Source organism: Balaenoptera physalus (assembly GCF_965194825.1).
Source record: "Balaenoptera physalus genome assembly, chromosome: 17".
Taxonomy (NCBI): Eukaryota; Metazoa; Chordata; class Mammalia; order Artiodactyla; family Balaenopteridae; genus Balaenoptera; species Balaenoptera physalus.
In genome coordinates, this window is record NC_138895.1 from 17,899,864 (window position 1) to 17,926,307 (window position 26,444).

The window sequence follows — 26,444 nt, forward strand, 5'->3', positions numbered from 1 at the left end:
TGTTTTTACCAAGCCTCGGGGCTTATTCTGATGCCCGTTAAGGTTGGAGAAGCACGGATCTAAGTCTGTTGGAAGAGTTCTGGTTTGTGATCGCATAGTAACTGTTAAGTGAATACCAGGATCTAAAGTGTTACGCTCGAAAAATAGTGACAAGTTTTAATCACCTATCTCATTTTTGAAGCACACTGAGGGTAAAATGTTTTTCCATTTTAACTAACCGTGTTGTTGTTCTAGTCAGTGTTGCATTTTAGCACGAGGATAAAGCAGCCTCCCCGCTCCCCGACCTCCTATTCTCTCTCCGCATCCAGCCAGAACTTGTCTAGTTTACCAACAAAACGGCACCCCTGGGTGGCGGGGAATTCAACATCCAGAGGCGGGAGCAGATTTCGGCCAATCAGAAGCCAGGTTCGAGCCGCTCGCCCATCCCGGTGGTGTGTGATTGGTGGTTTCCCGCGGGCGGAAGCGACGCCCCCCGTGGCTCCGCCCCGCGCGGCGCAAGCCAATCGTCGCTCCGCGCAGGAAAAGACTGAAGCCGCGCCAGAGTGTAATATGGCGGAGAACACCGCCTCAGCGGCTCCGAGCCCGCGAGGGCTTGCGGACGGGGAGGATGCGGGTTCCCCGGAGGAGCGGATGGCGGAAACTGCGAGAGATGGTCAGGAGCAGTTTGAGTGCCAGGAACTGCTCGAATGCCAGGTGCATTTGGGGGACTCTGAGGAGGAGGAGGACGCGGGCCTGGTGGCTGAGGCCGAGGCGGTAGCTGCCGGCTGGATGCTCGATTTCCTCTGCCTGTCTCTTTGCCGGGCCTTCCGTGACGGCCGCTCGGACGACTTCCACCGCACCCGCGACAGCGCCGAGGGTGAGTGCGGGGCGCGCCCGGGCCGGGGGCGGGAACCGCGACGGGCTGCCGAGGCCTGGTTTGCGGCGCTGTCCCCCAGGGGTCGGGGATCGGGCTGCTGCGGCTCCCGAGCGGAGGGCCCCCGGCTCAGAGTTGAACGTTCGTTCGAATCCCGCATCCGCCTCCTCTCAGCTCCTCAATTTTGCTCAGATTCATTAGAGTTGATAGAGGGTTAAGTGAGTTAAAATGAACAAAACTACACCTAATCCAGTGTCCAGTTCCTTTTGTCGCCTGTGGCGCTTGTGTTTCTTGCTTTTTTCGGCTGAGATACTCCTGTAAAGGCATTTATTTAGCAAGTCACTGTGACCTAGGCATCAGTGTTTTCTATTACTTTGGGAGCTATCTAAACCTCCTTTAGCCCGCTGGCTCCGTATAGGCTTCAGAATAAAAGTAACTGACAATGAAATCTACCACCTACACAAGACAGCCTGTAAGCGATGGACAGAGGCCTTGACGCCTAGAGAAGGCTAGCTGGCTTTTTGAATGATAACCGAAAGATGCTCTGGTATTTTTTTTTTTTAAGTTATTTTATTTTATTTATTTATTTATTTTTGGCTGCGTTGGGTCTTCGTTGCTGCACGTGGGCTTTTTCTCTGGTTGCAGAGAGCGGGGGCTACTCTTCGTTGTGGTGTGCAGGCTTCTCATTGTGGTGGCTTCTCTTGTTGGGAGCACTGGCTCTAGGCACGCGGGCTTCAGTAGTTGTGGCACACGGGCTCAGTAGTTGTGGTGAGCAGGCTTAGTTGTTCCGCGGCATGTGGGATCTTCCCGGACCAGGGCTCGAACCTGTGTCCCCTGCATTGGGAGGCAGATTCTTAACCACTGCGCCACCAGGGAAGCCGATGCTCTGGTAGTATTTATATGAGTTGGCCGTCTACTTATTGCAGCCGAACGCAACCCCAAGATAGTATTTAATAGGAAATCAAATACCTCAGAAAACCGTATTGGTACATTTCAGCTTCACGGTTATCCCGTGAGTTAGGCAAGTAATCTCAGTTTATAGAGGAGTGAACTAGTTAAACAACCTAAAGCATTGATAGGTTAAAGGGTTGTACCAGACGCATGCCTTATCTTCCAATTCAAGAAGCTTTCCTCCGTATCACAGATAACACTAGAGCCATGGTTAATTAACATTAATTAGGGTGTTAAATCCTGGAATGAAGCCAGTTCATTTAATAATTCGCATTATTAAAAAGTCCTCTTTGGGGAGGGGGCTAAAATTATCTATGTGGTAATGAATTTGAATTGGAAACATCAGTATGAACTCCTGTTTATAACATATAGAAATATCTATGCATATTATACGTATATAGACACAGGTCAGGATATACTCATATGTTTCCTTGTTCTGTCAGATGAAAGCGTGTAGAAGCAATGTAACCCTAGCAGCAAGGGGTACACCTAGCACTCAAGTCTTGGTTTGCAATACCATTCTCCAGAGAAATGGCCTGATTCTGGGACTGAGACAGGAAATATACAAGTTGAGCCTGGAGCATCTTGTAACAGAAAGTAAGAAAGTGCTAAAAACAAAGCAAAACAAAACCCCCAAAGAAACAAAAAAACCCCCACAATTATGGGAATACAAAGGGACACGGGAGCCAACCGCAAGGGCTCCCAGTGGCCAAAGCTGAAGTAACTCGAGCAACAAAATACAGTTGACCCTTAAACAACACAGGTGTGAACTGCACCTGTCCACTTATAAGCCAATTTTTTTCTCAGTAGTAAATAATACAGTACTGCGCAATCTGTGGTTGGTTAAACCGGGAATACAGAGGGCCGACACTGGGATTTTCACCCGCTCAGAGGGTCAGCACCCCTAACCCTGGCATTGTTCAAAGGTCAACTGTAGTGTTGGATTATAACCCAAAATACAAAATAAATATCCATAAAGTTCATACTGATGTAAATAAATGGTGGAATAAATATACAAATGGAAGAAGAGACAAAGCTCCGACGCAGAATTCCAGGTAATTCATGTAGCTACTCTGTCCTCAAGGAGGTAGAGCATAACTCCCCACTCCTTAAGTGTGGGCTGTGAAGAGCACAGTATAGAAAGGGGGAGAAAGGAGAGAAAGCTGGCGAACACTGGCTCACCTAGGTAGTCAAGGTCAGCATCAGCAGTGATAGCTAGTAGCATGTACGCTTGATGCAGTGTGATGAAAATGGAACTTTACCGCTGTGATCCTCCTCCCCAAACCCCATAACTCTAGTCTCATCATGAGAAAAATATCAGACAAATCCCAATAGAGAGGTACATTGTACAAAATACCTCAAAATTGTCAAGGTCATCAAAACCAGGGAAAGTCTGAGAAACTGTTATAGCCAAGAGATGCCCAAAGAGACGTGATGACTAAATGTCATGTGGTGCCCTGGTTGGGATCTTGCAGCAGAAAAAGGACATTAAGTAAAAACTAAGGAAATCTGAATAAAGCATGGACTTCAGTTACTAATGTATCAATATTGGTTAATTAATGTAACATGTAATACTAAAGCAAGATGCTAATAACAGGGGAAACTGGGTGGAGGGTATATTGGACCTCTTTACTATCTTTCTTCACTACATTATGTATATTTAAAACCATTCTAAAAAATAAAGTTTATTTAAAAAAAAAAAAAATAGGACCTTGTAAGGTTCTAGCCCAAGACCCAAGGAATAATCTAGGTCATCTCCATTATTTGAAGGTTAAAGGCACAGAAACCCAGAAAGAGTAAAACTTTTTCAGGTTGCATTGCTAAAACAGATATGCAAACTGTGAACATAATATTGTCTTGGTATTCCATTTTTGACTAAAAGGACTCCCTTTTATCTCTTATAGAATTTCATTTACTATGCTTTTCAAGATTGTAAGCATATACAACTCTGATGCTTCCTAGAAAATTCTTAGCTCTTTCATTCCAACTCAGAATTATTCTCCCACCTCACTTATCTCAGATAATGCCTTTTCCAGACTGATATTCCTAACCTATTTCCACTGTGGGAAGCAGTGTAGAATTGTAATTAAGAGCATGGACTCCATAGTAAATTGTCTGAGTTTGATTCCTGGCTCTGCTGGTTTATAGCCATAAGACTTGAGGCAACGACTTGGTACCACCAGTTCCCGTGGTACCACAATTTCCTCATCTGTAAAATGGTAGTGATAATGGCATCTACCTCAAAGGGCTGTTGAGAGAAGCAGATGAACTGATATGTATAAAGCAAGGTTTCCCAACCTCAGCCTGTTGACATTTTGCACCACATGATTCTTTATTCTGTGTATGCTTGAGGGTGGAGGGGGAATGAGGTGGAGGTTCTCCCGTGCATTGCAGGATCCTTGACCTCAGCCACTAGGTGCCAGTAGCACCCCTCCCACTCGTGACAATCAAAACTGTCTCCAGACATTGCCACCTGTCTCCTAGGGGACAAAATCACCCCTAGTTGAGAACCGCTGCTAAGTGCTTAGAGTAGTGCCTGGTATTATAGTTAAGTGCTTAAATATAGTTGTTACTGTTGCTGGTCATTAGATCCTCCCTAATGTAGTGTTTGGTTACAGGTGTGGAAAAAGCAGAGAGCCAGGTTCAACCAGGGTAGGTTTTCATTGTTTTTGTTTTGTTTTATGCCTAATAGGTACAAAGAGCAGAAGGGCAGTGGTGTGTAGGGTATCTGTAGTTATTGGATACGTAGACTAAATATGGAGGGAAATGAAGACAGAAAAGATCTGACTTTCTTCCCTAGAATAGATTAGGTCTTTCTTCTGTTTTGCTCCTATACCATACTTACCCTTTATGACACATTAAAATTTTAATTAGTCTCTTGCATAACTTTTTGTTTAATTCGTGCCTTCTCAGACTAAAACCTTCCTGAGGAGCAGGGACTGGCTATCTTCTTATTCAGACATCAGTCCCTACCACTGGCCAGCAGTAGATGTTCAGCCCATGTGGAATAAGTTGTGTTTAAATTTTATGTAAATTTTGTGCTCTTTTTAAATCCTATTTAATTATATTATGACTATATTTGTCCAGATAATCTCTCGTGTAGCATAAGGTTATGGCATATTAAAATTGAGGAAATAAATACAAATAAATGTATTTATTTGTTTCATCTGCTTAGCAGCTGAGCTGCAGGACTGTTTTTTGGTTTGCTGGTTAATTTAATCTTTGTCTTTTATTGCTACATGGTAAATTCAGTGAAAACCAGGATTATGGTTTACTCAGTGTTGTATGTTCTTACTACCTAGCATAACATCTGGGTGGGTGTTCAAATATTGGGGAGATTAACATTAATAAATGTTTTTAAAATAAAGCTTTGTAAACTGAACAGACTCTCGCATAACTGAAACCTTGACAGAAATAATATATTTCCTATAATATTAGGCATTTTAAGGTATAAAGTAAGTTTCCAGGTAATGATTTGACACATTTTACAGTTTGGATCTAAATCTCCCTTTTCATTAGTTTAGACTGCTACCTGTGAAAGTATGTAGTTTTCAAGATTTATTATTCTGCCTGTGAAACATCAGTTTTATTTTGAAGGAAAAGTCTTCATTGTTATTCTTTTTTGTTCTTATTTCCTAAAAATTGTCTATAAATAAAGCATACACTCTAAATTTATGATAATCTTTGGGTGATATTTGTAACTTATTTCTCCGCAAACCACACAGAGGCACTGCCGGGTCAAGTTTGGAGTTTTGTTTTGACGTTTTAATAAAATTCACTTCCTTCACTTTCTTCACTTTCAGCTATTATTCATGGATTGTCCAGTCTAACAGCTTATCAACTGAGAACTATATACATTTGTCAGTTTTTGACAAGAATTGCAGCCGGAAAAACCCTTGGTAAATATGTTTTTATCTTATATTGGACATATTTCAATCTATGTCTAAAGGGGAGACAATGAGAAGAAACAGATGGGAGTAGTCCTTTGTTTTTGAGAGTTTGCTCACGTGTGTTTGGCATGTACATCTCTACACAGACATATTTAAAGCTAGTAAAAGAAATATAATCCCTATCTTCTTAGAGTGATGGTTCTCAAATTTTAGCTTGCTTCAGAGTTACTAGAGAACTTGTTAAGGAACAGAATGGTGAGTCCCCTTCTCCATCATGAGTTTCTGATTCAGTAGGGTGAGTGAGGGGCCCTGGAGTTTACATTTCTGTTAAGTTCCCAGGTGATTCTGATGTTGCTGTTGGGGGACCATGCTCTGTGTACTCTGTCTTAAAGGCATCACTAAATTGGACTATGGTAACTTTGTGGTGACTCTTATTACTATCATACATACTCTGTTTCTAACTGGCAACTATGATATTTGAAACCTCTTATTTGAGCTTGATTTCAGCACTTACTTAATGAGGGAATATGATTTTATATCTCTAATTATCTCTCTCCCTTGTCCTCATAGTTTATTTTAGATTGTAATGGCCAGGCCGGGTTCAGTTTATCAGTCATGGCTCATATTTACAGCATGGTTATTTAAAGGACCTTTTGACGCAAATAATTCCATGTTTATGTTGGTTTTTACAATTTACAAAATGCTTTCCTGGCAGTGCCCAGTGGTGGGCGGTAATCGCACGGAACTGTTCACTTGTAAACAGACTGTGTGGCAGGAAATCCCACCCTCTTAGGACCGCTCTGGGAGCCCGCACTCACCCAGCTCTGGCTCATGTGGCGTGCTGTGTTGTGGGGGTGAGTTGGAGCCGGACGGTCAGTGGATTAGGGCTAGAGGCAGAGCAGACGTGTAGGCTGGGCTGGTGGCGGAGGAAGAAAACGGGCCGATGTAGACCATAAGCTAACATGGTTCACAGAGCTGTCTGGTAAATTGAATGTGACAGGATGTTCAAGAAGTGCCTGGCTGGGCTTCACGTATAGCAGTTGTTCATTATATTCTTATTTTCCCTTCCAACAACCTTTTCTCCCAAAACAAGGGTGGGAAAAAAAAATCCCTGTTTTGTGTGTGACCCCATGATTTAATCTTGAAATTCACCGGGGTGCATCTTAGATATAATAGGCCGGGGTCAGTAATCAAGAATCACTATATTTCAAGAGAGGCAGCATTTAAAACTTCATTTTAGTTTATGTATTGGATTTTCAGCTACACGTGACCCTGAATTTCAAATGGAGATGTTTGTGTGTAATTTGCTAAGTAGTTACCAGCCGCTGTGAGTCTTTGATAAGAATAAGCTGATAAATTCTGTTTTAAGAAAGTTTAACAGTAGTACAAATATTATCTCATTAAATATTCACATAGTATTTATTTACAGCATTTTATAGGTGAGAAAACTGAGGCTTAGAAAGGCAAAATAACTTTTTCAACACCACACAGGTAGTACATGATAGAGTTTGGAATAAACTCCAAAGTTTTTAAAACCACTATACAATATCGCAACAGATTGTATATGGTGATGAGAAAGAGGAAGGAGTAAAACGATGACTCCTTAGGTTTTTTTTTTTAATAAATTTATTTATTTATTTTGGCTGCGTTGGGTCTTCGTTGCTGCGCGCGGGCTTTCTCTAGTTGCGGCGAGCGGTGGCTACTCTTTGTTGCGGCGCGCGGGCTTCTCATTGCGAGCTCGGGCTCTAGGCGTGTGGGCTTCAGTAGTTGTGGCACACGGGCTCAGTAGTTGTGGTGCGTGGGCTCAGTAGTTGTGGCTTGCAGGCTCTAGAGCGCAGGCTCAGTAGTTGTGGTGCACAGGCTTAGTTGCTCCGCGGCATGTGGGATCTTCCCAGACCAGGGCTCGAACCTGTGTCCCCTGCGTTGGCAGGTGGATTCTTAACCACTGCGCCACCAGGGAAGTCCCTCCTTAGGTTTTTAAGCCTTGGTGATTGGAATAATGTTGGTAGAGAGATAAGTTCTTGACTGATCCTGTTTCAAATATCTACAAAATATATAACAAGGATTTCAAGTAGTATATGCGAAAATCAAATTTCACAATAAGCTAATTTCATGGTCTATCTCAATGAAGTTTGTTATACTGCAGTTAGACTTATAAACCATTTAAGAATTCTGTTACTGTGACACCTTATATAAAATATAGTTTATTTCAGCTCTTAAAATCAGTATTTTAGTGGAGAAAATCTTCAGATGTTTTGTGAACTCATATGTAGCCTTTTCTGTTTTTTTTTTTTTTTTAAGGTGATATTAATGAGGAAATTAACTGAAAAATCTTCCCTAAACTGGTATATACGAGAGCAGTGCCTGGCACATAGTATACACTCAGTCAATATTTAAAGAAATGAATTTTTAAAAAATTAACAAAGTAAAGTTCTTCATGGCTTTCTAAGTTACTTATTTTTATTTTGGTTTTAAAAGATGCACAGTTTGAAAGTGATGAACGAATTACACCCTTGGAATCAGCCCTGATGATTTGGGCGTCAATTGAAAAGGAACATGACAAGCTTCATGAAGAAATACAGAATTTAATTAAAATTCAGGTATGAGTATTACTTTGTGTTTATTATTATTATTTTGCCAGAAAATAAAAACAACATCTACAGAAACTAAGAGCCACTTAATAGAAGTTGGACGGTAAACCTGTAGTAAAATTTAATATAATCATTCTCTTTAGAAATTTGACCTATGATTTATAGTCTTGACATGAGGTCTAAGAGCTGGGACTTAATGTTTTCTACCTAAGTGCATATTGCCCCCAGGTTGGAAAATATGCCATATCCATTTAAAGATTACTAAACAACTTTCAAAAACGAGTGGTTTATGCTCTCCCATTTAAAGATTACCTTTTATTTTTATTTTTTTAAAATATTTTTTTGGCCACGCCACATGGCATGTGGGATCTTAGTTCCCTGACCAGGGATCGAACCCGCTCCCCCTGCAGTGGACACGTGGAGTCTTAACCACTGGACCACTAGAGAAGTCCCTAAAGATTATCAAATAATAAGAAATGAATGGGTTTTTGCGATTAAGAGAATGTAAAATTTTAACTATGTAGAGAAAATTTTAGTAGGAGTAGCCTATTAAAGAGTGAGAAACCAAAGAAAGTCATTCAAAGATATAATAGCAGGGAAAATATGTTTTGCTTACAGGCAAAGTATGTACTCAGGAATTTCATACTTAAATAAACTTTTCCTAGTTTTTAAAAAAGTTTTCATGGTAGGGTAGGAGAAAATCCAGGTGGTGTCCCACCTTCTCCGGAATTAATTATTGATGGTGTGGTGACTGTCAATTAGAATTAAGACCTGAAGAGAATGGGCAGAAAAATGACTGCTGCTTTTAAGAATTTCAACCCAGGGCAAAGGGATTTGTCATGTTATCCCAATCTTTTGGAGTTCCAGGGGAAGCAGGCCTTTGCTAAATATAGTAGTAAAGTTGAACGGGTTACCATAAAATACATAGCAAACGTGTAATAATATATTGCTTACTGTTTGCCAGATACTGTTCTAAGCACTTTTATATATAACTCTTTAATCCTCACAACTACCCTATGAAATAGGTACTGTTATTTTCACCATTTTACATTGGTGTAAAGAAACTGAGGCACCAAGAGGTTAAATAGCTTTCCCTAGTTTACAGGCCTACCCAGATGGTAATGGTGGTCCTATATCTTACCACATACGGTATCAAAAAGGCCAGTTTATGAAGTGATTATTCAAAAGCGTGTGGCTTCCTGGTTTCTACGAGAGACTTTCCTGGGATCCTAAGTAGCAGCTCGTATATACCCTAATCACCACAGACACCACGCACCCACCTCTCCTCTCACTTCCCTTTCGCGCAAAATTACTGTTTAGGTGGGTCTCAGTATATGTAACGTAGCTCCTGATCTGTTCATTAATCCCTGCCTCTAATATCATTCATCAAATCAAAATTATTAAGCTACATAAGAATACTTTAAATGAAGTAGTTTAGACTTACCTGAGTTATTTCAATGTTAAACAACAGTTAGATATTTTAAAAAGCAATCTAAGGTATGTATTTGTCATCCTATCTTTTAGGCTATAGCTGTTTGCATGGAAAATGGAAACTTTAAGGAAGCAGAAGAAGTCTTTGAAAGAATATTTGGTGACCCAAATTCTTATACGGTAATTATTTAAATTAGAATCAGAAGTTTGGAGCCGTTTATATGGAATAAGGAAAATTGAAAGAACATTGGAGGAGAAAAGAAATGCTTTCTCTTTTAAACAGTACAGTCCAACAGAAATATAATGCCAGTCCCGTATGTGATTTTAAATTTTCTAGTAGCCATGTTAAACAAGTAAAAAGAAACAAGTAAAACTAATTTTAGTAACACTTTATTTAACCCAGTATATCCAAAAACATTATTCTTTTTAACAATCAATGTAAAAAGTATTGGTGAGATATTTTACACTCCCTTTTGTGTACAGTCAGCCCTCTGTATCCTGGGTTCCATATCTGGGGATTCAACCAAATGCAGATCGAAAATATTTAGGGGGAAAAAATTCCAGAAAGTTTCAGAAAGCAAAACTTGAATTTGTCACACACTGGCAACTATTTACATAGCATTTACATTGTATTAGGTATTATAAGTAATCTAGATATGATTTAAAGTATATGTGAGGCAATGTGTAGGTTATATGCAAATACTACACCATTTTATATAAGGGACTTGAGCATCCTTGGATTTTGGTACCCGAGGGGAGTCCTGGAGCCAATCCCATGTGGATACAACTGTACTAAGTCTTTGAAATCTAGGTGTATTTTACACTTAAGGCTAAATTCAGGGCTTACACCTTTCTAGGGCTGAGTAGCCTTGTGTGGCTAGTGGCTACCATATTGAGCAGTGCAGGCGTAGGGAATGCATTATAACTTGCTTATTTTTCTTGAGATTTCTTATGTTATCACTAGTCTTTGTGTGTATGTGTAATGTTAAGGTCAATAGAAGTTAATTTTTCAGTATTAAAAACAAAGTTATGAGAGCAAATTAAGCTTATTCAAAGAAATGTAGTTTTATACAGTTTTTAGTGAACTCGTTATTGAACAATAGCATACCTTTAGTAGAGTACATGTATCATAAGTGTATAAGTAGGTGTATTTTCACAAAAGGAACACACTTGTGTGATGACCTCCTAGATCAAGAAACAACATCACCAGCAGCCTCCAGGCACTATCCTTCCCACCTTCTCAAGGGTAACCGCTATCCGGACTTGTAACATCCAAGATTAGTCTTACTTATTTCTGAACTTTATGTAACGGAATCATATAGCAAGTTTATATTTGTAAGAGAGATACATGGTGTTGCTTATAACAATCGTTTGTTCATTCTCATTGCTCCATTGTAGGAATATACTACAATTTATCCATTCTACTGTGGATGGACATTTGAGTTATTTCCATATTTTGGCCATTACATTCCTTTACATGTCTTTTGTAGAAAAAATATATGTGTTTCTATTGGGTATATACTTAGGAATAGAACTGGTCGGTTGTAGGATATGCACATACTCGGTTTTAGTAGATACTGCCAGAGTTTTCCAAGGTAGTTATTATCAGTTCCTCCAGTAGTGTGGGAGAGTTCCAGTTGCTTCACAGACCTTATGTGTGGTTTTCATTATAGTCGTTCTGGCACGTATGTAGTGCTATTGCATTGGGTTTTAATTTCTGTTTCTTTGATGATTAATGAAGTTGAGTACCTTTTCACATGGTGGTTTGGGGGAGAGGGAATCACCTTAATCCATTGAAGGACTGAGCCTTTAAAATATTTTTATTTATTTATTTTTGGCTGCATTGGGTCTTTGTTGCGCTGCGCGGGCTTCTCATTGCAGTGGCTTCTCTTGTTGCAGAGCACGGGCTGTAGGTGCGTGGGCTTCAGTAGCTGTGGCTCGCAGGCTCTAGAGCGCAGGCTCAGTAGTTGTGGTGCACGGGCTTAGTTGCTCTGCAGCATGTGGGATCTTCCCGGACCAGGGCTCGAACCCGTGTCCCCTGCATTGGCAGGCGGATTCTTAACCACTGTGCCACAAGGGGAGTCCCAGGACTGAGCCTTTAGTAAGGCTTATTCTATCTCTAATTTGCCCCTGTTCCTACGGTGTAACCCTCCTGAGATTTCAGCTGGAAGCCTGGTACGTTTATTGGGTTTCCTGCCCTTGCTTTTTTGCCTTAGCACTGTGAGACTACTGAAAATTCCACTCTGCTTGTACTTCACAGAAGAGGAAACTTTATGGCCAGTAAGCCTAAGAGAGAAAGTGTTAACCTCACTAATATTCGTAATCAGGTTAATACCAAGTAATATATTGAAATAGCATTTCCTATACTTCTGATTAGCAATGATTAAAAATGTCTTAGCATACCAACAGTTGGCTCAAAATGTGGAGAAATGATAAGAGTACCATACCTTCCTCTCAGAAGGGTAAATTGATACTTAAGCTTTGGAGAGCATGTTAACAAAATGAGTAAGCATGCATTCCAGCAATTGCACTTCTAGATAAATACCCTAGAGTAACTGTTTTTACTTTCACTGCATGCTTTTAAAACCATGAAGCTTTATTAAAAAAATAAAAACTGGAAAAAGAAAACTAGGCCCTACTGTGACAATTGTTCTGGGATAGAGCTTGAGAAGTGGAATTTTTTTAAAAGCTTTATAGCTTTATTGTGCAACCAGCATTGAAAGAACTATTGTCTAAGAAAAACTTGTACTGTGCCCAAGAAGACATGTAGGAAAATGTTTAATAGCATTGTGGTAATGGAAAATAGCCTAAATGCTTTCAACAGGCTGGAGGGAAAGGTGAATAAATGGTATATATTTTTTTAAATTTATTTTATTTATTTATTTATTTATTTATTTATTTTTGACTGCGTTGGGTCTTCATTGCTGTGCACGGGCTCTCTCCAGTTGCGGCGATGGGGGGCCACTCTTTGTCACGGTGCACGGGCTTCTCATTGTGGTGGCTTCTCCTGTTGTGGAGCACGGGCTCTAGGCGTGTGGGCTTCAGTAGTTGTGGCACACGGACTCAGTCGTTGTGGCTCACGGGCTCTAGAGCGCAGGCTCAGTAGTTGTGGCGCACGGGCTTAGTTGCTCCGCGGCATGTGGGATCTTCCCAGACCAGGGCTCAAACCCGTGTCCCCTGCACTGGCAGGCTGATTCTTAACCTCTGTGCCACCAGGGAAGCCCCTAAATGGTATTTTTGATCAATGGAATACTGTACAACGGTGAAAGTAACTAGTAATTCTATAAATATCAAATCAACATGGATGTCATAAACATAGAGTTGAGCAAAATATAGAAAGTTTCAAAATACACATACTATAGCACCATTGGTATAAAGTTAAAACCATGCTAAACAATGCTATATATATTGTTTATGGATGCATACATATGTAGTGCAAGTGTAAAGGAATACATGGGTATGCTAAAGTTCTAAATTCAGAATAATGGTTACCTTGAGAAGAGGAAGGCCAGGGTTGGGGAAGGGTGCCATCAGATTATGGTAGAGTAAATAAGGCTTCTATTATACAGATAATGATTTATTTCTTAAACTTGGTAATGGATATTTAGGTTCACAAGGTTTTTTAATCCTTTTGCATTTGTGTAAAATATTAAATTTTTTTAAGGCAAAAAATATATTGGTGGGCATTTAAAACGGGAGCATTTTTAAAACCTCTTGAGTTTTTGTTTATAAAGTGATTTTTTTCAGTTAAATAATATGACAGAATTTCTAGTATTTTATTTGTGATTTATGTGCTAATAGGTTTCTTCTGTTTTCTTTAGCCTTTAAAAAGGAAATTGCTTATGATAATCTCTCAGAAAGATACATTCCATTCCTTTTTTCAACACTTCAGCTACAACCACATGATGGAGAAGATTAAGAGTTATGTGAATTATGTGCTAAATGAAAAATCATCAACCTTTCTAATGAAGGTATGCATATTTCAGAGAGATTCTAAACAGACTTAAGAGTAATTGTTACAATAAAGGAGAATACTTGAAATAGAAATTCTTAAAAACTAATCAGAATTTTATTTAGTGATTTTGTAGAAGAATGTGGTGAAATGTTATAATTAGTGAATCTAAAGGGTTTATTCGTGATCTTTGTAGTGTTTTTACAACTTTTCAAAGTAAAAGTTGGGGAAATTTTTCAAAATAGAAAGTTGAGGGGAAAACTTATCAAAACGAATTAAGAAATAACTGAAAAGAAATAGTTTAATTAAATTTAAATGAAATTTTTAGCATATTTTTGGGAAAAGTCAAGTTGGACTGAAGAAGGGTCATTAAAATTTTTTTTTATAACATTTTATCCTGTCTTAACCTCAGAAAGTTTTAACTTAATATGTTATACTAGAGCATTGATTAATTTGAGATAGTTTTATTTTAAAATACATAGAATCTTTAAAAATTTTTTTTAAAGTAACCTTTTATCTTAACACTGTCTAGAGAGCATTGTCTGTATCACGTACATTTGCAAGGAAAGCCCTTCTCCATAATGCTTATAAACCAAGCAGGTTGCTGATGGTGATATCATAGTTACTGGGGAAAATAACAGCGCACTGCCCTTTATTGACCTGTGACGAGACACTTGGGTTATGACTGTCAAAGAACAAGAAGGCTTAATTAAATGTTACTTGTTTTAAATGTCTTAATGCATCCCTTCGTCTCCCGCAACCCCCTCTTTAAGGCAGCAGCAAAAATAGTGGAGAGTAAAAGAGCAAGAACAACAGCTTCTCAAGATAAACCTAATAGTAATGATATTGAATTGGAAGCTGAAGCTAATTTGGATATAGGAAAAAGGTTTGTAAATTCATTAGTATATTTTTTGTCTTATGAATGCAATACCTATGTAAAAGTGATGCTAGCGAACCATTGTTAATAAAAATGATTATCGAGTAGTAGGTATATTGCTTCACTGATGGCTAACATTTGGATGTTTAGGAGTGCTGTAGAGTTAGGGCTTACACATATCCTGTTACATATGCTAAGCAAAAGTAGAGAGAAAATAGCACTGTGTAGCTAGTGTGAGTAATAACATTTATCATTCTCAGGGAACATGAACTCTAGAACAGTGTTGAGGTTGAAAGCCTGAGTCATCTGTGCCCCTTAGTTCTCAAATCCCACATGCCCTCATGTGACTCTTGTACTGAGGGTTATTCTAATATGTTAAAATATTGTTCATCTTCTCTAAGGGTAGGCTAACTGCTTCATCTGGTGCGCAAGTGCAGAAATAGTGATTTGCTCCAACGCGGGAGGGAAACAGGCTGTGTCAGTCCTACAAGTTGAGAGACAAGTGTTCAGTTTCTAAAATTATTTCTTCCTTAGGGATTTTCAAGGGTAATTTTTACAGAATTGGCTTTTACCTTTTGCTTTAGAAACTAACCCTACTGAAGAAGATAAACTCTACCATTATAATGATCTTTTCTATTGAATCTATGGTCCATTCCTCCTCTTCATCCACCCTTAAACCCAGGCCAAATAGTCAAATCCTTCTGGTCTCTGGATGGATGTATCTGGCAGTGGATGTAATATTACCCTTTTCTTGGGACCATGACTTAAGCGCTGTAAGTCCCCATCTTAACTACTTATTGAGAGGTGGGGATTGGAGTCCGAGTGGGATGGACATGGCATTGGTCACACCTCAGGACTGAGCTCAGTCTTACTGTTCTTTTTGTCCCTGCCTATCAGAGCGTGATCTATTCCTCACTGCTTCATCTCCCCAAGGGCTCTATTGAAGTCTTATTGCTCATTGGGTTTTTCCTAAGACCCATTTTGAGAAGTAGGGATTTCATTTTTATTGGCTCAGTTATTTCATTTTGTTTAGGAAATCGAAGTTTAGTAATACCAAGACCCAGTGCATTCTGTGGCCCAGCCTTCCTGCCTACTGTAATACTGCTTTAAAGTAAAATAAGATTAGAACTTACCATGATTCTTGCGTATAATGAACACGTTTCCTATGTATTCTCCTAATGTAGTACTATCCACTTATTTCAAATGCCCTCCTAGACACAAACACAGTTCAGTGTGTAAAACAGAGCTCTTGATGTTCTCATCTGTCTCTCTGTACCCTAACTCTCCTCCTTTACCTCACACATCCAGTTGGTTATCTCCCCAAGTGTTACGAATTCCATATCAGAAATGCCTCTCTAATCCATTCTTATCATTTATATCCTAGATTATTACTTAGCTTTGTGCCACACAAATCCATTCTTGATGTGACTTCCAGGGTTAGCTTCCCATAAAAATAAATCTGTTTAACTCACTTCCCAGCTTAATAACCTCTGTTGGCTTTCTGTTTCCTACTTGATGAATTAGATTTTATTGCATGGCTTACAAAGCCGTATATAGCCCCTTTCTGGGGTTTTTTGTTTGTTTTTCCCTCATATACACCTTATCCCTAAGCATTAACCCCTCCCTGCCCACATCCATGGCACTTTCTAGCTACACAACTTGATCTTCGAATATTACAAGTTCTTTCATGCCTTGACTCTTGCTTCAATTTTGGATTTCCTTCTTTCTCTTCAAGGTAAGCTCTTATTTGCCATTCAAGGTCTAGCTCAAAGGTCACCTATAAGAAGTCTTGCTGAGCTCTGAGCAGAGTTGTCACTTCTGTGCTCCCACAGCACCAAGTCGTACCTCAATGGGAGGACTTATCTTCGAGAATGACATAATCTGTTTACCTGTCTGTATCGCACTAGATGGAGAGTTTTTTGGAGGTTCTTAAATAGCTTTGAATCCTTGGTGCCTAGTTCATTACCAGGCATGCATTACATCTTGCAGTGCACTAGACATAGGGAGAAAAACCAAAAACTAGAGACATGGTAAAGATAAGAATCAAGCAAATATCAAAACCATCCTGGGAGTAAAATTCACCAGTTTCAAGGCAAGAATGAATAAGACGTAAGTAAAGCAAGGATAGAAACAGAAGTGTGATTTCAAGGTCAGACAAATGCTAGGAAAGATGAAACCCTCGTGTTGTCAATACTAGATGAAATGTTTTGTTCTGGTAAAGCTTATAAACTATTTGAGGCAATAAGAATTACGGACTTGAAACAGAAACAGTAGCAGACATTACATAATTTGTTGTTAAAGTTTAAAGATAGACTTAAATGCTGAAGGAGTTTGAGGGACAGCTTCAAGAAAGTGTGAACATGGAGCCGGACCTTGAAGGATGGTTAAGGTTTTTACAGGTGGATGGAAGAAGAAATGTCATTTCAGGAGACAGGAAGAGTTCCAGTGAAGGCATCGAGCTGTAGATGGTCATGCTGTGTTTGTCGGAGCTAATTTTAACTATAGCAGAGGGGAGGAATTTTATTAAAAAGTCCAGTTGGAGACTGCTGGGGAGGATAAGAAATTAAACTTGAATTCATAGAAATAAAGATCCATGAGAGAGTTTTTCAAAGAGTGACATTGTGAATGCTCAGTTACAGCTCAACTCTGCTGAACTTATGTTTGGGGAAGACATTGATTTAATGTCTCTGGTAAGCACATCTGGGCAAAAATTAGCCATGTTGTAATGGACTGTAAAGGTCTTAATTTTACCAGAGTTTCTTTCCAGAGATACTTTTTATAAGTTGAAAAATGGCTTGATTATGTGGAAAGTACAATCCTGATGAAAAGTTTCTCTTGTTTACATTCTTACAAATGTTTTCTTCTTTTAAAGTGTTAGTGACAAACAGTCTGCGGTAACTGAATCCTCAGGGGATACAGTATCCTTATTGAGGTGAAGTAAACTGACATTTTTTTTCTCTGTGTTTAAAATCTTTGAAGCAATTCATGCAAACCTAGGTAGGTTATAATAACTGCCACGCAAATGGTATGGTTTGAAGAATTATCGCAGGGTCCTACTTACCTCCACAGATATTTAAGACCCTGATGGGTCTTGAAATGCCAAACTATGGAGACCTGCCTCTTGGGATCCTGGGTTGTTTCACATTATTTCTACAAGGAGTGCACGTGGAGGGAGTACTTGAAGTTAAAGCAAATAATTAGTAAACTCTTATTCTGTCAGAAACAAGGGTGTGATGCTGGGGCAGGAAGGGGATGGAGCTTACATTTCTGATGAATGCCCCAAATTCCGATTTTATGAAATTACTTAAAAAACTGTTTAATCTATTAGAAATGCTATAACAGACAATGTAACATGTTCAGAGAGCAGAACGTCTGCGTGAATGATTTCATGGTGTAGAGCAGTTGGGACGCTAAATGGAACCGTGGGAGGGGGTGGCTGGCTTGGTGTGGAGGAGGTTGCTGGAGATGAGTTGAGGGGCCAGTTTGTTCTCTGGGTTATCCATGAAAGCACGGAAATAATTCATGGTGATGGCAGCACTCGGGGGTAGAGAAAAATCTGCGAATCATGGGAGGTGCTTGGAAGGCTAGTGAAAGATTATGGAGAATGGTAGATAGCGATACACCTCAGTGGCATGAATCCTCAAAGGCTAAGGTTTTTGTGGAAGCAGGATCCTGAAGGTGGCATCCCTTAGGAAATGGAAAGTATAGAGACCCACCTCTCGGACCCTGTGGTTTGCGGAAGATGAAGCTAATCTCTACTTGAGGAGGCCACAAAGGAGAGAAATATTGTTCCCAGGGGAGAGCTAGACTTTAGACAGGCGAAGAAGTTGCGACTGGCATTCCAGAGAGCACAATAGAAAGTTTGGGGAGGGCGGGAAAGCATTAGTAGGTTGCATAGAGCACTTATAGGGGTCAAAGTATAGATTTTAGGTGGTGATAAAATAGCTGCCTAAGCTTAGTTGAACTTTTTTTTTTTCATTTTAGTTTGTTGCTTTGTAAATTGGAATAATGCGAACATTGCAGGTTGTCAAAAAATTCTGCCACATCCTGTATTTCCAAACAGTCTTACCTTTCCAGAAAGCCCTTTTTGGAATCTATGAAGATAATCAAGTGATATCTACCATCATGTATAAAGGAATTTTGGAATTTCTCTAATTGGAATGCCAAAAGAATCTTGGTTTCTGAGTAGATGAGATGGAGAAAATAAATGGGAGAGAGGGAAGTCTGAAGAAGAAAAATCTTAAGAGGCTAAAGATTAAGATGGGGCATTAGTGCAAGGAGAGCACCAAAGGGAAACAGACCAAAGTAGAAGCAGGTTCTAGGTAGACAAATCATCTACCTTTTTCTATAGCTTTTCTAGTCTTTGCAGAACAAATCACAAGCTTTTGTGTTTCATTTAGGTCTCACAAAAATCTCTTCTTATCTAAGTTGAAACATGGAAATCGACAACAAGATGTTAATAAGAAAGAGGAAAGAGTGGAAACTCTTCAAAGTAAGTACACTTATTACAGTTTTCGGAGTGGAGAATCAAAACGTCCTTGAAAGCGATCCAGCCCTTGACCGCACCCCACAACACACAAACACACATCAGAAAACTAAAGCACGAAGGGATTAAATGTCATGACTTCAAAGAGTTAATTAGAGGTGGTGCTTAATTTAGAAAGTTACAGTTGGTTCTTGTTATTTACAGTAATGTTCTATAAGGTCATTGTGAACACTTAGTGAATACTGAATGATTACAGGGGAATACAGGGTTAGGTTCTTTTGAGCCTCTCTGGTTACAACATTTTGGTCAACTATTCAATACATAACCTTGTTTTATGTGTTTCTGTTTATTTATTTAGGCCGCACCATGTGGCATGCGGGATCTTAGTTCCCCGACCAGGGATGGAACCCGTGCCCCCCACAGTGGAAGCACGGAGTCTTAACCACTGGACCGCCACGGAAGTCCCTGTTTCTGTTTAAAGAAACCTTATTTAATATACATTGTTGATTCATTAACATTGAACCCAGGCCAACCACACTGTAACTCATGCCTGAATGAAGCTTACCTAACCACATATTTTTCTCTGTAAGGAACGTCATACGTAGCCTTCTTGCACTCAGGAACGCTAGACAGCACTTCCACAATACACTTGGGGAAAATTTTAAACAGCAGAATTACCCCCAAAAAAGCACAAAAATACGGCACTAAATAGACCGTAAAAAGAATAATTATTTCTAGCCTGGAAGCTAAAATAAGAAAGCAGAGCTTCACCTTGTTTAACCTCAGCTGGGAACATGAACTCAAATATTTTGCCACTCTGTGCATGTCCACCGGTGTCCACAAAAGCACTGCAAGTTCTGATTTTTGTTACAACTTTCAGCAGGTAGGTGAATTTTCAAATACCAGAATCCATGAATATAATGAGGATTGACTATGTATAGACTCTGGCATTGCAGATTGCATTTAGAATTTATTATCCTTATAAAAGGCATTGCTAGGTTTAAAAAACAAGCAACAATCACCAAAAAAAAAATCTTAAAAGCAGTTCATAATTATTTTCGATTATAATTGTAAGTTCCTCCTTGGTATATATTCATTCAAAAAATGTTTATTGAACCTGTACTATGTTCTAATGCAAGGATTTTTAAACCTTATTGATCCAAATCTAAATACTTACCGATCAATATAAAAATAATAGATGTACCAACTTGATTCCAGGTACATAGTATGCCTGAAGTAAATATTAATTGAATAAATTTATTCATAGCTGATAGCTGATGATAGGGCCACTGTTAGCTAGTATTTGTAAATTACAGCTCTAAAACATTTACATCTGTAGATATTATCATTGTCCTCACTTTAAAGATGGTAAAGTTAAACTCAAATATTTGCTTCATGTTGGTGGAGTTCCTAGCTGCAAAATGGCTGGGAATCATAATTCTAAAGTAAAATAATTTGGGGATTTTCCTGGACTTCTAATTTCATAATACAAAGTTCAAAGAAATGGAAGCATACACTTTTTTATACTCTAGCTGATCAGTAATTGAACCAATGAAGACCGTAATCACATTGTAGAGTGGCTTGACAGTGACTATGGATATTGAACCTAGAAGATCCTGTGAGTTTTAGTACATTTCTTGACTTTTTGTTAGATGTTAGTAATATATACATATACATTCCAAAAAAGTCCAATTTGCTTAAATGTTACCTAGGTATCCTCTTTTTCCTAATAGAGGATATTTATTTCGTTCATGCTAAACATTTAAAAAAAATTTTTTTAGACATCTTTTAAAAACAATTTTTTTTCAGTTTTGTAAAATTGCTATGTACTTTTAAAAAATCAAGTAATTCAGAAAAATTGAAAGAAAAAAATCACTTAAATTCTTTCTATGCAGAAAAGTCTCACCAGCATTCAGTGAAATGATTAATATTTGAGTTAAAAGATTTTTATCTATAAACTCACTTAATCCTCAAAACAATCTGGATCAGTACTTTTTTTTTTTTTAATCATTCCCATTTTACAGATGAGGAAGCTGAGACAAAAAGAGGTTAAGTGTAAAAAGCCCTTGGTCACACAGGTCATGAACAGAACCAGAGCCAGAATTTGAAATCAGACATTTCTGACTTCAGAGCCCATGTCCTTAAATGCTAAGATAGATAGACTGCCTCAGTGGAAGAATAGATAGAATCAAAGCAAATAAAAATTTATAAAAATGTGATGAGGTTACATATGTACTTTAAAATATATTTACATTTAATTTTTTGAAGGTGAAACTGAAGGATTCAATGAACTTCACATAAATGCTGTTTCATAAGAAATATATCAGTAAACCATATGATTCCTCCAAAGTGAAGAATAAATAATATGAATTGCTTTGATAGGTTGGGTCAGTTTGCCTCTATAACTATAAATGTCAACTTTAGACTACTGATTGATTTCAGCTCTAATGGGTGAGATTAGCACAAAAACTTTGGCTAAATGTAGTATTCTTTGGAAATACTTTTCCTCACAACTTTGCAGATTTTGCTCCATTATTTTCTGACTTTATGAGTGCTCCTGTGGACAGTTTGACATCAACCTGACTTTTTCCCCCTTTGTATATGAGTTGCGAGTTTTTCTAATATGTGCATTTAATGCTATAAATTTTCCTTTAATTACTGCCTTAGTTGCAACACATATGATCTGTTCCTGCACTGATACCATATTGTCTCAATTACTGTAGTTTAGTAATAACTCAGTGTGTGATAGGGCATTTTCCTTCATCTTTCTGTTATTCTTTAGGAGTATCTTGAGTATTCTTGGTGTTTTGGTCTTCCATATTGTCAGGGGGAAGAAAACCACTTTATAGAAGATTGCAAGCAGTGAAGCTGCTACCACTCCATAGGTGCCAAAAGTGGACAAGACTTGGGTCAGAACCAGACGGTTTATTACAGCACAACAGATGGCAATAGCATATGGCATCAGCGTAGTTGTGCTGGTTCCCCTCGCCAGGTCCCAAAGACAGTGCAGTGGGCCCAGGTAGATGCTGTGCAGGCAGTAGGTTGTACTGCAAGGAGGAACCTGGGGCCAAGGGCACTTTGTGAGTAAGCAGCAAGCAAAATGTAGCAAATAATCCAGTTGCCTTCCCCAGGAGAGAGTTAGTCACATGGTGGTCAGACTGTGGTTCCCTTGACCTATTTTGGTGCCTGACTAACTGCAGAAACTGTTTAGTATCAGGAAATGAGTAAGCCTTGTTGTGCATTCAGCAAGAACTGAAGGGATGCTCAGGGCCCATGATGGACTAACTCTCCTAATACATAATTTTAGAATAATTTGTTAAATTCTACAAAGAACCCTGTTGAAATTTGGATTTAAAATTACATTGTAATAGTAGACAGGGGCTTCCATGGTGGCACAGTGGTTGAGAATCTGCCTGCCAATACAGGGGACACGGGTTCGAGCCCTGGTCTGGGAAGATCCCACATGCCGCGGAGCGACTGGGCCCGTGAGCCACAATTAACTGAGCCTGCGCGTCTGGAGCCTGTGCTCCGCAGCAAGAGAGGCCGCGATAGTGAGAGGCCCGCGCATGGCGATGAAGAGTGGCCCCCACTTGCCGCAACTAGAGAAAGCCCTCGCACAGAAACGAAGACCCAACACAGCCATAAATAAATAAATAAATAAATAAATAGTAGACAGTCTTCTTTTTTTGTTTTTTTTAAATTAATTAATTAATTAATTTTATTTTTGGCTGCGTTGGGTCTTTGTTGTCGTGCACAGGCTTTCTCTGGTTGTGGCGAGCGGGGAGCTACTCTTCGTTGCGGTGCACGGGCTTCTCACTGCGGTGGCTTCTCTTGTTGTGGAGCACGGGCTCTAGGTTCACAGGCTTCAGTAGTTGCAGCACGCAGGCTCAGTAGTTGTGGTGCATGGGCTTAGTTGTTCTGCAGCTCCAGGGCTCGAACCCGTGTCCCCTGCATTGGCAGGCGGATTCTTAACCACTGCGCCACCAGGGAAGTCCTAGTAGACAATTTTGGAGAAAGCTGACACAATTATATTGTCTTCCTCTACGTGAACAAAAAGCATATTTCTTTATTTAGATTGTCTTATGTATATATATTCTTATAACTTGTATATGGGCATGCACACACGCATGTATATAGTAAAGCTTTATAATTTACTACATACAGATCTTGACTGCATTTGCTGGATTTGTCCCTAAAAATGTTATATATTTTGTTACTATTGTAAATATTATCTTTTGACTATTTTAATTAAATATTTTAACTGTTGCTAATGTACAGAAATACTATTGAGTTTTGTTTATTGATCTTATATGCAAACATCTTGCTAAACCCTTTTTAATTCTATGTGTATATTCTTTTAGGTTTTCTATACAGTTGACCCTTAAACAACATGGGGATCAGGGGCACTGACTCCTGTGCAGTCAATGCATCCTGCTATCTCTGCCTCAAAAACAAAAGAATTGATAAGTGACTCACCTGAGGGCAGGAAACTGAAACAGCATAGAATCAGAACTCAGACCCTAGTTCTTTTTTTTTTTATAAATTTATTTATTTATTTATTTTTGGCTGTGTTGGGTCTTCGTTTCTGTGTGAGGGCTTTCTCCAGTTCTGGCAAGCGGGGGCCACTCTTCATCGCGGTGCGCGGGCCTCTCACTGCCGTGGCCTCTCCCATTGCGGAGCACAGGCTCCAGACGCGCAGGCTCAGCAGTTGTGGCTCACGGGCCCAGCCGCTCTGCGGCATGTGGGATCTTCCGAGACCAGGGCTCGAACCCATGTGCCCAGCATTGGCAGGCAGATTCTCAACCACTGCGCCACTAGGGAAGCCCCGACCCTAGTTCTTCTGATTCCACATATTGTGATCGCTAATCGAACACAAACTCTTCCCCACACTTAAAGATCTGTAAAATGAAAATACAGGTACTATGTTTATTGAAAAAAAAAATCCGTGTATAAGTGGGCCCATATAGTTCAAACCCATGTTATTCAAGGGTCAACTGTACACACAATTTTCTTTCAATAATTACCATTCTGTTTCTTTTGAGTTGCATATACATTAATTTCTTGTCTTACTAAACTGTGAATAAGAGGGAAAGAGGGAAGGGTTTACTTCTTACACTGTGTCAAATACTCCTTAAACATTACATTAAGAAATTACAACAATCCTATAAGGTAAATATTATTCCTTTTTTAAACACATGATGAAAAGGCAGGCACTAGGAGGTGAGATGACATTTAAAGGCATAAACGAATCAAGATTCAGAGCACATCCCCTCTGATTTTTTTTTTTTGTTATTTTTTTGGCAGTTCTGTAACTTTGACAATCAGCAGTTAGTCCGCATTCACGCTGTCTGTAGATTTTTGAAAGTCGTGATAGGTACATAGTTAACTAATATATAGAGCTTGTTTGGTGACTCTTCATCCTCATTACGTTTTCTGAGACAACTGCATACAGACAGATACAGTATGGGACATTCCTTATTCCTTTGGCTCAGACAGCTTTATTGAGCCTGGTGTCAGTGCTCACATATGGAGTTTTTCCAGATCTCTTTGAGTGCCAGAGGAGCATACTTCTTGAAACCCACTTCATAGATACGCTTGTGCATGTTAATGGTGTACTACTCCCTGGTCACCATCTCATTGATGGCAGAACGGCTTTTTTTAACATAAAAAAGACACCTTTATTACTCTCATCACTTAGGAAATTCCAAGGGTTTTAGAAGCCAGAAACAAGAGGGGACAAAATATGTATTTCTTATTATAAATCACAATTTCACACAAACCAAAAGGGTTTATAAGAACACATGAAATAACCCCCACTGCTATACACATCCCTTTTATACCTTCTTAAGTGGCGGTTTGACTGACACAAAGATCTAACTACTTCATAACATATAAGAATAAGAAGCAAAGCTAGATATAGACTATACCTCATGACCAATGTTTGAGCATCCTGTCTTACTTAGAAATGACCCAGATATCCAAAATTATACTTACCGTTTATACTAGATTTTAAAGTTAACTAAGAATCTTGGGAATTATATTTAAGCTGACCTATTACAGAACCTAATTACTGCTGCTATCAAAAAGTTTGTCAGAATTATACTTCAGTTTAATTAAACACATATTTTTTTTCTTATCTATTTTATACATATTAGTGCATATATGTCAATCCCAATCTCCCAATTCATCCCGCCACCCCCTGCCCCACTTTCCCACCTTGGTGTCCCTACGTTTGTTCTCTACATCTGTGTCTCAATTTCTGCCCTGCAAACTGGTTCATCTGTACCATTTTTCTAGGTTCCACATATATGCGTTAATATACGATGTTTGTTTTTCTAACTGACTTCACTCCGTATGATTGTCTCTAGATCCATCCACATCTCTACAAATGACCCAATTTCGTTCCTTTTTATGGCTGAGTAATATTCCGTTGTATATATGTACCACATCTTCTTTATCCATTTGTCTGTCGATGGGCATTTAAGTTGCTTCTATGACCTGGCTATTGTAAAAAGTGCTGCAGTGAACATTGGGGTGCATGTGTCTTTTTGAATTATGGTTTTCTCTGGGTATATGCCCAGTAGTGGGATTGCTGGGTCACATGGTAATTCTATTTTTAGTTTTTTAAGGAACCTTCATACTGTTCTCCATAGTGGCTGTATCAATTTACATTCCCACCGACAGTGCAAGAGGGTTTCCTTTTCTCCACACCCTCTCCAACATTTGTTGTTTGTAGATTTTCTGATGATGCCCATTCTAACTAGTGTGAGGTGATACGTCATTGTAGTTTTGATTTGCATTTCTCTAATAATTAGTGATGTTGAGCAGCTTTTCATGTGCTTCTTGGCCATCTGTATGTCTTCTTTGGAGAAATGTCTATTTAGGTCTTCTGCCCTTTTTTTCTTTTTTTTTTTTTTTACACTTTAAACATCTTACAATTTTATTTGTCACTCATACCTCAGGAAAGGGGAAAAAGAAAGTAAATATATTAGCTTGGTAGAGTCTTTGGTAGAATTAAGAATATAACTGGCCAACACCTTGCAATTCTGTAGTACAATATCACAAGCAGTGTATTGACATTGATTCAACCAAGATATAAAGTAGTTGCATCACCACAAGGATACCTTGTGTTGCCCTATTATAGCAGATAAAACTGTTTTAAAAGTTTATTTTTTATTTCTGGTCGGTACTACTATAAATTCTAAATAATATGTTTGTATTTGTATTTCTTTCAACAATTGCTCTTAAACTAGGAACTTTAATACTCACTTCCAGAGTTTTATTAGCTTTAAATCTACTATTGGTTGTCTTCATAACTCGAAATAATATACTGCTATATTTTATTTGATTTTAGATAATACCTCCTGACTCCCTATAATGTGAAAGGAGGAAATTACCACTCCTTCACCTCAC

At 38.9% G+C, this 26,444-nt stretch overlaps 1 protein-coding gene across 6 annotated transcripts in view; it reads left to right on the plus strand.

Annotated features, from left to right (window-relative positions):
• The first annotated feature begins 502 nt into the window (after positions 1 to 502).
• TERF1 (telomeric repeat binding factor 1) overlaps positions 503 to 26,444 on the plus strand; it is a 37,463-nt gene continuing 11,521 nt past the window's right edge. Inside the window, exons 1-8 of one of the 6 annotated variants that reach the window (XM_082432619.1) lie at positions 503 to 856; positions 5,608 to 5,703; positions 8,173 to 8,294; positions 9,810 to 9,896; positions 13,538 to 13,687; positions 14,442 to 14,554; positions 17,418 to 17,477; positions 18,946 to 19,037. In XM_082432619.1, the coding sequence (XP_082288745.1) occupies positions 550 to 856; positions 5,608 to 5,703; positions 8,173 to 8,294; positions 9,810 to 9,896; positions 13,538 to 13,687; positions 14,442 to 14,554; positions 17,418 to 17,477; positions 18,946 to 19,037 (1,027 nt within the window). In that variant the 5' untranslated portion in view covers positions 503 to 549. The remainder of the gene's footprint in view (positions 857 to 5,607; positions 5,704 to 8,172; positions 8,295 to 9,809; positions 9,897 to 13,537; positions 13,688 to 14,441; positions 14,555 to 17,417; positions 17,478 to 18,945; positions 19,038 to 26,444) is intronic. The other 5 variants (XM_082432615.1, XM_082432620.1, XM_082432617.1 and 2 more) reach the window with 5 other exon arrangements.